General features: G+C 33.6%; 1 protein-coding gene across 2 annotated transcripts; it reads right to left on the minus strand.

Moving 5' to 3' along the window:
• Nucleotides 1-5,411: 5,411 nt before the first annotated feature.
• On the minus strand, nucleotides 5,412-10,383 carry LOC129893283 (reticulon-like protein B8). Of its 2 annotated transcripts, none has more exons than XM_055968793.1 (6): nucleotides 10,086-10,383; nucleotides 8,401-8,611; nucleotides 8,043-8,223; nucleotides 7,787-7,931; nucleotides 5,972-6,041; nucleotides 5,412-5,802 (listed from the first exon to the last, which is right to left on the minus strand). In XM_055968793.1, exons 2-6 carry the CDS (start codon nucleotides 8,600-8,602, stop codon nucleotides 5,633-5,635), a joined length of 768 nt encoding a protein of 255 aa, XP_055824768.1. In that variant the 5' UTR covers nucleotides 8,603-8,611; nucleotides 10,086-10,383; the 3' UTR covers nucleotides 5,412-5,632. The 2 variants fall into 2 exon arrangements, with proteins under 2 accessions (XP_055824768.1, XP_055824767.1); XM_055968792.1 differs by lacking the exon at nucleotides 10,086-10,383 and adding an exon at nucleotides 9,951-10,035 and having other exon boundaries at nucleotides 7,787-7,928.
• Nucleotides 10,384-11,289: the final 906 nt, after the last annotated feature.

The following is an 11,289-nucleotide window of genomic DNA, read 5'->3' on the forward strand; positions in this document are numbered from 1 at the left end:
GTCTAAACACCTAAGTCCTAAGAAAGAAAAAGAACTAGAAATAACGATAGAGTACACGGCAGCCTGAAAGAACAGCTCACCCTTGAACTTGAACACAACTACTCCTCTAGGCGAGGTCTTTCCATAATAGGATGAACATGCCCTATACTCAATAAAAGACAGAGTAAGTGTAGTATCAGTATACAAAATCAACAGTGTATTGATACGATCACGCGGTTAGCCAGTAAGTGGATCATGGATAAGTAAACTCAACACGATAAACACATATATGCAGAATAGCTAACTCATGTCACCTCAATAATACTCAGTAAGATCATAGTTCATAACCTGAATATCATGCAACTACACATAAGGCTCCGCTCAAAGGACCTGCAAACACATAACTTGTGTCGGAACATGACATCCGATCCAAGATTTGTGTTGGAACGTGACACCCGATCCAAGTATGTATTAGAACATGACACCCGATCCAACCTATGTGTCCGAATGTGACATCCGATCCCAGTACACAAAAACAACCACAATTATATTCAATATTCAATATTATATCACCAAGAATAGGTTCATCACAAAAAAGGCCAGTAAGTGATCATTTTACATATAATCTAGCATGTTTCCCTATTCATATACACATATGCATATCATGAAGCAATTTAACAAGTACATAAAACACATACGAGAACAAAACCATCACCTACCTCGAATTCGAGGTTCAACAACCTTAAAGTGCAAGACATTTCCCTTTTCGAGTTTGTTCCGCTTGCTCTTGGTCTAAAAACAGTAAATACGTATAAAGGATCAACAAAATGGCCAAACTATCATGAAAAATAACACAATTCTCATCTTAGGCCAAACTCATGATTCTAATCCCACCCTAGGTCTATTTCCTATCCTTACCCACAGGCCAAAACCCTCCTACAATGACCACTCATCCTACTTTATAAGCATTAGGAATCGAAGGAAGAGTTTAGGGAGTAAAATCCTTATCTTAAGCTTGGAAATTCATGGAAAATTGATGAAAATCTCCCTAGGTCACCTCCTATTGTTCTAGGAACTATCTTTACAAAAATGGACCATTTTTGGGATTTTCTCGACCTAAGTCGTGATTGTCCCACCCTGATAGGACCCATCCCGTTCTGGCGGGATATGCAAAAACAGTGAGTTCGGATTTTATTCTCTAAGCCCCCATTTCACAACACACCCCTTCCAAATACTTATTAAAAGATATCTTTCACGTCAAATCTAATTCTGGGAGTTTTACTCGCCCGAATGTGATTCTGCGAAGTCATAAATGCTCCGCATCGTCCTGGCTATGAGCTTACCCAATGAAATTAGTGATTCGATCCCCCACCATTTACATGATCACCCTAGATCTCACCTGATTCAGAATTAGTCCAAATCTGGCCTAGGCTAAAATTTTTCGAAGTTACTACCCAAATTTTTCTGGCCCAAAATCCTTCCCCATTGATCTATCCATAACGATAGAGACATGTCATTATAAAAGAAGAGGTAATTCTCAATAATGGATGAGAATGATATATATATATATATATTAAGAGATCATCTTTTAATATTTGTGCAGAAAAGAAAAGACTTTCAGAGAATTTCATGTAGTCTTCAAACACAAGAAAAGTAAATATGCTACCAAGTATAATATTTGAAACAAACTAATCTTGAAATCACCTACGAAACATCCTGCAATAGTGTTTCCATTTCTCATCTATAAGCAGACAAATACATCTTTCACACCTCTTTAATATCACTATTTTTATTAATGAGAATAGAGTCACTAGATACCACATAATATGCATGTATTGAGAACAATCCATTTTCCATTGAAGTCCAGGAGACATGGTTTCCGCATAGGAGCAAAAATAACATTCTAACATATTCTTAACTTTCTCAAATTTTGATCTATAGTTTCATCTAATCCTTTTAACAAAGTAGACCCTTCATCTATTATCTTAGATTTTATAATAGGTAGGATATAAAATGGAAGTTTAGAATAAAACTTCTTAAGAATGTTACAAGTTAACATTAAAACAAGCTTCAAACACAACAAAATATAGATATTTAGAACACGTATAAATACTTTTATTCGTTTTAGGATCAACTAGTTGATTAAAACATATGTAAAGACGCGTTTCTTGAAAGAAGGAAGAATTTTATATTAGTTCTAAAAAAATGTACAGATTCATGCGTAAGAAAAAAAATGAGAATTCTAACAAAATGCATATTCCCACAAATCATGGCCTCTACGTTCAAATGACAGGAAAATCATCACATAATTTCACAAAGATCGTTATTTTACACAATAACTTCCTAAATCTCAAATGATATCGAGAACAAACAAACATGAGTCTTTCATGACATCTCACCAACCACGAAAATACTGCAAAGCAAGATTGGCTTTTTCATGATATACCAAAATATAAATACATTCTACAATCTAAAAAAAATAACAAAAATGAAGTATAGTTACCTATTGTGGTGCAGTGAACTGAGAAATTATCGGCCCCGAATCTACCTTCGTTTTTCAAGTAGAGTCAAGTGCAATACAGAGAAAATTTAAAAATTCTTTATAAGAAATATTTGACTCAGAGTTTAAAGATTTTTTGTGAGTATTAAAGCTTGTCTTAAACTAAGAATGTAGAGTAGTATTTATAGGAAAAAATTGAGGCTTCTTGAGATGTTGAAATTCAAAAATTTGTAGCCGGATAGAATATTATATTGTAGTAAGTATGGGTAATAAAAGAAAAACTAAAAAATGGACGGATGAATAATAGGGAATAAACGGAAAAGGAAGACGTCGAGGAATGGGCGGTGGAGTTATGTTAGTGTTAGATATATAGTCTGCTAATTATAGTATAATATATATGTATGTGTGTGGAAGAGTTGCCAGAAATTTGATATTTAGGAAATTAGACGTGTATAGGGGTGATGGTGGGAGTTTTCTGAAGAAGTTGTAGATGTGTATATATAACATTACATAGGTGTTATAATTTATTGAAGTTGGTAATGAAATTTGGGTTGAAAATTTAAAGGAATTGTCACGTATAGGAAAATGTAAGTTAGTATGCATGTTGCTGATGATGTGTATTTGTATGAAATGAAATTGGGAATTGATTGTAAGAGTGTATTATATTGTTTATTGTAGGTAGTGTGTATATTATATTGGTGGAATTGTGTGTTGGTGAAGAGGAATATTTTATGTATAAGTAGATGTAAATGTGCAGAAAATTATATATGTGTTGGTGATATATTGAAGTGTAAAGTATTGTTGGCAAATGGGAAATGAGGTAGGGTCGGTGGTTTGATGTAGGAATTGATGTGGTGCTGTAAGATTGTAGTAAAATAGGTTGCATGAAACATTGAGTGGGTAAGGGAATTGGGTTATATGTATTGTTGTATGATGTGGAGTCGATTAGTGGAGAGAATAATGTGAGGAATGAAAATGTGCAGGAATTGGATAGGAATGGGAATTTGGTTTGCTGCATGTATTGTTTGTCTTGGGTTGGGAAATGAGTTGGAGTTAGGAGTAGTGTAGGTGTAATATATTGTATATTATGTTGTTGTAGTGAGTTAAAAATAAAATGATTGGGATGAGAATTAGGAGGAAAATAAATTAAAAGGTTAGAATTACAATCAAGGAATGATCGTATGGTTTTAATTATAATCAAAATAAGCTAAGGATTTAGTCAAAATAAAATTAATTAGTGAATTCGATTAAAAATTAAATAAACTGAATTAATATCAATTAATTTATGAGCTTCTTAATTATGACAAAGTAAAATAACATTTAATTTTAAACTAATTCACTTAAAATATAAAACTATTAATTAAGCCAAACTAATTAACAAGTATTTAGTAAAAAAAATAATCTTTTGAGATGATTTTTGAATAATGATAAAAAGTAATAATTGTATAAATAATAATTATTTATAGCGTTCAAAAATTATAAAAATGCCAGAAATTACTTAGGAGTAACTTAAAAAATATTTTTAGGATTTTGCAAGCTAATTATTTTAAAATTGTTTAAAATGAAGAAACTCGATTATTTATTTATGTTGTGGAGGGTCAAAATTGGGTGTCAACAGGGAGTATTGGAGGATCAAATTCTGTTACGAGCAATTAAGTGATAAGTCAGTTCATTGTATTGTTAGTTAGTTAGGAATAATGACAGCTAGAATTGAGCAGTTAGTAGAGTTAGTTAGTGAATTGTGATTCACGTGTGATGTATGATGTTGTATAAATAAGCTAGAGTAGATTTGAATCTGTAACAAAAGAAATTCAATAACTATTCTTTCCTCCTTTCTTCATCTTCCACTTCCATGGTGTCCATTCTTCATCTTTGATCAATTCTTCCTAAGAACCAGCTATGCAGCCATTTATGCTGCAATTCATCAAATTGCATCCACCTCTTTTCAACTTGGACAAAGAAAACCAAAATAATGAAGAAGAGAACAATTAAAATCGTGTAAAATAAATTAGGATTTAAATAAATGCTTTATTGTAAGCCAACACTCGAGCGCCTAATGTTGTGCGACCTATACCTTGTGACAAGTCAGTTTATTGTTTCTAAATAGAATTTTCAGACAAGTTTAAAGGAACGTATATGTGCCTGGCCTAATAATTATATATATTTAAACAAATGTCATGCATACATTTGTGATTTGTTAGATGTAAAAATTTGTTAAGACTTAAGGTTTTCCCCCTATGTGTTGTGAGAAAAAATAAAGTGTTAAGGGACGAAGGTTTTTGGCTGGCAATTTTATTTTTGGCGCAAAATATTGCTTGCACCTCTTATAAGAGTTGTTATGAAAACACAAATGAGAGCTAGTTATCCAACACCCATTTTATGTGGAGGAGTTCAGAATACGAAAGTCAAAAGGACCTATTTTTTATGGGAATTTTGGTGTACTTTTTTCAAATTTTAAAAACGAAGATTTACACGTTTAGATAATAAGTATCATTAAGTGTTAACCTTCAAATTTTCTTATTGCATTCAGAGAAAAAATTAATTAATTTTTCATATAGCAATATGACCTTCGAAAGTACAAATTAAGTCGGAAGTCAATCAGAATGCAGACTAGCTTTCTGGCGAATAAAGGTTACAAGCATGAAGAAGATTTGATAATTTGAAAGATTATGCTAAAAGAAATGAAGTTTCTACTCTTAACAAATTTAAGTTGTTTGCCTTAAGAAAATTCTTGCTGGATACCAATTTACAATGCAAGTACGCCAATGAACTCTTCAAAAACTCCGTCGGGTGCATGTCAAATCTTCAAAAAGTAACTCATTTTTGAAGGATCTGACAATTGTGTGGCAATACTTTTAGAGAGTTTAAGCAACATACAAGTATGCTTCTAACTACTACAACCACAGACAGAAAGATAGTAAGAAAAGCAGAATAAGAAGCAACTTATTTTCAAAATGTCATATCCACCAACAGTATTCGAACATATAAAGTTTATCCGATGCCATATAAAGTTCGATACATTGTCTTTTCTTTTGAATTAATCCAGCCATTAAAACTTGACTAATTCTAAGCTCAAAAGCAGCATTTTGCTTCCTATGCAGGAAATGCATTTTCATACTTTCTGCATACACGTTCGTTTTTATGCTGACTAACCTATTCAAACTTCTTTAGCCTGAATTTGCCCGTGGGGAATCTGCTAAGGAAACCACGATCCAGCTTTTGGTAATGGCCTCGAAACTTTTCGAGGGTATTATATACAAAGCCATCAACTTGATCATCATACCTTTCATACAGCACTGGAAGCATATGCGCAGCAACAAAGCCTAAAACAATCAACATTGCAAGCATATTCAAAATTAAAACCTTTCAGGAGCTTGACGTGACTTCTGGAGAAAATATGGATAGCCCTAATATAAAACCTTGAAAAGAACTCGGAACAAATGTATAATCAATAGTTGCACCAGCAACGCAGAGTATGGCAAGATCACTTACCAATGTACAGAACAGTAAAAAAATTGCACCAGCTTCCAATAATAGCAGCAACCCACAAGCCCACCACAACCTAAACAAATCCCATGAAATTAATTAAGTAGTCATCAGGAAGACTCGGGATCAGATGATTTGATGAATTCATAATTTCAAGAACCAGGTATATTTTGTTTCTTTAGTCAAGTGCTTAAAGGTCAAAGCATCCCCGAAAGGAGACTCCATATGGACAAAAAAACAGCATCTTCTTCAGTTAAGTATGCTATCCACTAATATACCAACCATTTAGAGATAGCACTTCAGAGCAATACAGATTGTCCTCGTAACATTTAATAAAGAATAAAATTGTTTGCAAAAATTCAGTGAAGTGATGCAGCTTCTTACACTACATACATAATTAAGAGTTTCAACATTTAGTTACAGAGTATCAAATACTACATGAGAAAAGATAACTGAGGAGTGTTATTGATAAGGTATGGAGAAAAAAACTTGTTTATTACTCAATGATTACAGTGATATAAATACATGAAGAGTACTAACTAACTATGGTAACTAGATAATCAAATCCCTACAAATCAGCTAGACTACCATATATACAATATTGCACAGCTGTAATGATTCTGTAACAAGGAGAAAACAAATGTAACAAAAACAGAAAAGCAAAGGAGTCCTCTTTCCTTTACGGAAAAGGGGCCGGGAGGCATAAGTTTAATGCCGATCCACCAACTCAAGTAATTTCTGTATAGCAAGTTGAGTAAAAATATCTGCTTATATTTGTATTGTTTCTATTATACATTTTTCTAAAATCTTGGGAGAACATTGCACACGTATGCATCTTACATCAACAGCTGCGAGGCATAAGTTTAATGCGGATCAACCAACTCAAGCAATTTCTGTATAGCTAGTTGAGTAAAAATACCCGCTTATATTTGTATTGTTTCTATTATACATTTTTCTAAAATCTCACCACATCAAAAATGATCTTTAGCGGCAATTAATTAACAACAATAGCTTAATTGAGCTAAATATGTTTTTTTAGCGGCAATTAGCACTCTTTGTAAATGTCCCTAAAGTCTATAGCAACATTGGATCAATGGCAGCTTTAGCACTCTTTGTTAATGTGTATATTTACTGCCACTAAAAGTTGTTTTTTTTGTATTGTTTGGGGAGAACATGTACTTCAACAGAGATTGATGTTTGCTTGAGACCTTTAGAATGTAAAGTGTACAGCATGTTGAACAAATAAAGGCTGCAGTCTCTGTTTGGCTTCTGCAACTGAATTGAAGGGAGAGGGAAATTTGCTTGCATTCTTTCTGGAATCTTTGACAGCATAAACGCTGTGGGCTTGTGGCTTGTCCACTTAGTGAAATGAAGGGTAAAGTACAACTCTCGATATTTATTACTATTTATAATTTCCTCAGCGCTATATCAAGCAGAACAGAAAGCTGACTGGAACAAAAAGCATAAGGAGAGCAAAAAAGTAGAAAATAACACGATCTTTATGTATTGTTGTTGTTTTAGGAAGAGAAAGTCTAGAACAATCAAATTGTTGAAGATACTTGGCAAATGCTGAATCAAAGAAAGCTTGCTAAACAGGTGAGAGGCCCATGACCTTAGCATAAAATTTGGCGAAGTTCATGCAGAGGAAGCAAAATAAATTTTGAAAAGAATCAGGCTTGAAGAAGTGTCATACATATAATACAAATCAAATGCATAGTAGTTTGTAGTTAGAACTCTTGAAATTGAATCTGAGGAATTTCTTTTATTTAAATAAGCTTAACTATTTAAAAAGATTCCAAAAATAAAAGTATGATGATTTACCACTAAGAATTGTTTGATGTTAGTCCCACAGGCAACATCTTGAAGGAAGCCCAAAGCATGGTTTAATTCAACTCCTATTGACTTGGCAATGCTGATGAAAAGGTCATCAGGTAAAACAAGGCGAGGGACTTTAGCTGGAGACCTGCTGCCAAAGAGATCGTACATTCACTTGATTCAAGAATATCATACCAATTAATGAATGAGAATAAGACAGGAGAATAGAATGACACTCAGGAAGCAGGTTAAGTTGTATTACATGTTCATCACGCCAGAAGCACTTTTCCAAAGAAACTGAACAATCATACCAATGATAAGAGCAAAGCATAAAAGCGAAAGAAAATTGTAGTTCAGCCACTCAAATAGCACCCAGATGGCTGTGGCACTGGCTAAAACACCAGCTGAGATTTTCTTATTTCTCCATAACAGGACGTCAGCAGCTGCAAAAACCAATTAAGTATATAAGGGATTATATACAACCATAGTAAGGACAAAGGACAATACACTCTTGTGGTCGGGCCCTTCCCCGGACCCTGCGCATAGCGGGAGCTTAAGTGCACCGGGTTGCCCTTTATAGTGAGGACAAAGGAAACAGCTAAGGTATATAGGTGGCCTACATTTGCCTCCACCTAAAATGTGGTGTACTGGCTTTTGACGGCCAAATAGCCTGTTGAGCTGAGCATTAACTGAACTTGATTTCTCCAGTTCAAAGAAGGACCCTGAAGTCTGCTTCGACAGAGACTTCTGCTTCGATAGACCATCAGCAATTGATTCCACAAAGTTGTTCAGAAGATCCTCAGCTGTAATTCTCTCAGGCATTTTACCACCCTTTTAAGATGCGCAAGAGATAAAGTCAGTCATCAGAAGAATGAACTTAAATACACAGAGTCATCATAGACAAGTGCAAGATTCGTGTAGACCAAAAACTCGTGAAAATTTAACAAGCTAAAGACAGGGATTTTGATAACTATTATAACAGTAGAACAACACACATGATTTATCCAGGTTGATACAAGGCTGAAAAAAGTTTGATCCTAATCAAATCCAAAATTTTGCCTTTCCACTCATCCAGACTGAATCAACTTCCCTTCCCACTAATCTAGACATTCTTCTTTTTCTTGTTAATAGTTTTTTCTTCTTGTATTTCCTTTGGAAGAAGGATTATTGTTCTCCTGTGAACTACATATTGCTAATCTGACACAGAACACGGCACTAATTTACTATCAGTAAGGAATGGATTTGATACATCATTATTTTTCAGCTATTTGACTATTCAACAACTTCAAGACAATAGACATTTGGTGGTATTCCACCTAGAATCCAGGCATCCCAACAAAGGAGAAAGTGAATAAAACGAATTTGGATGGATATGAATCTCTATCCATCTGTCAGCAGACTCTACACATTTCTCAAACATTGATAATGTAATGATAGCAGTGAAACATTTGTATATACCATTATATACTGATAATCACAACCCAATTACTCGAACCAGGGTTGGAAATATACACGAGTCGTGATTATGGACAGTTTAACATTTTCTTTTCAAGTTAAATCAAAATTAGGTGTTTAACCATCACTTTGTATGCAGTGGAACAGACTCACCACTATACAACAACAACAACAATATCAGTGTAATTCCCCTAGTGACCTAGTGAAGTCTGGGAGGTTAGGAGTTAGGACGTATGCTAAACCTTACCCCTACCTTTGTAGGGTGGAGAGGTTGTTTGCGTTAGACCTGCTCAAAACAAAGGTAATCTGATAGGAAAAAAAAGAAGAAGAAAGGCAGCAAAATAGTAAAATAAACAGCAATTTGCAAAAAGGAAACCAGAAAAAGTAAGGGAAATAATGTGCACAAAAGTTCATTTTTCTTTACTAGTGGGCCAATGGAGGTAAAAGAATAACAAATGTGATGGCAAAAGCATATCTGGATTAGGGTGTTGATGAAGGATTTAACATATGAAGCAAAATATCACCAAGGATGAACAAAAAGGAGTGCTAATTAGTTACAAAAATATTTCTACCAGTGAAAAGAAGCAGAATAACAATGTAGTAGCTCTAACCAAAACACCATATTTGTAACTGTTTATCTCATCATCATTATAGCCCATATCACAGAAAATTAAAGAATCGGAAAAGCCAGAGTTTACACGCAAAAAGAAGTTACATTAGGAACCCAGGTTTTATGCATTCCAGAAAGACCCAATTTCTTGATTTTGGTACAATCAGAGGAACCCAGTACAATAAAATCTAAAACAAGCAAAAACCAGATGCCAAAAATAAGAGAGAACAAAAGACTAACCCAAAGCAGCAACAGAAGCAAAGGCGAAAAGCCAAAGAATGAAAAAGGGTCGATTCCTTTTTGGGGTTTGGACCTTTTGAGGTATATCACTATTGTATTTACCTCTAAACTTGTACGTACACTGACATAGTTGGAGAGGGGAGAGTGATTTATTCGGCTTTGGGAATTGGAAAGCAGGGATTAATGTAGAATTTGAATTGGGAAATGGGACGAAGATGATGAGAATCTATAAAAGCTTGCCTGCGGGGGACTGTCTGTCTCTACATAATGGCACATGCAACACACTCTGTATTTTGATTTTCATCCGCCATTTGAGATTAATTAATTGCAAAACTTACTTAAATACACAATTTATTTTATTATATTCTTTAAAATTTTCTATCATTTGAAAAAAATTACAAAAATATTTATTCTCTCCTATTATCGAATATATCACTTTATGCGATATATGAATCAAATAAATTAATTTATGTAATGTATCGGCACAACGGATACATCATTTTACGCGATGTATTGATCGGATACATCACTTTTTGTGATGTATCAGGATGTTGGATACATCACTTTGCGCGGTGTATCAGAACATCGGATACATCACTCAATCGGATATATCACTTTACGTGATGTATCAACAAGTTTTGGGATGTATCCAAATTCCACAAAATTTAAGAGATTTTAGTAATTTGAAAAAAAGTGGGGATATAATGTAACTAGCTCTTAACCTTATGGGATTTGTGTAATCGTTTATGTTACTAATTCATTTGGATTTATGTCGTATAAAGCTCAATTATATGTTCTTTAATTGAATAACAATAAAATACTCAATGTAATTCTAAAGATGAATTCTGAAGATGATAGGATTTATACAGATCTTATGAAGTAAATGTAAAAAATGCAAAATTTCAATGAAAAAATATAATCTAAAGTTAGAATAATAAAATCTGGCTAAACAAGTTAAGAAGTTGATATAATGATTTCGAAAATAGTATAGTGTTGAATTCGATAAGTTGATATAATGATATTGAAACAATGTTGATGTACTTGACATTTGAAGAAGACACCAAGAGGCAAATTTGATCTTTTAGTAAACAAACAACCATAGATTTTGTACAAGGTAGAAGATTTGACCGTTTGAGAGACTTTAGAATATTCAATAATAAAAGAATAAAAATAGTGAGGTAATATATGAAAAAGGTAAATATAT

This window comes from Solanum dulcamara, chromosome 6 (assembly GCF_947179165.1).
Source record: "Solanum dulcamara chromosome 6, daSolDulc1.2, whole genome shotgun sequence".
Lineage (NCBI taxonomy): Eukaryota > Viridiplantae > Streptophyta > Magnoliopsida > Solanales > Solanaceae > Solanum > Solanum dulcamara.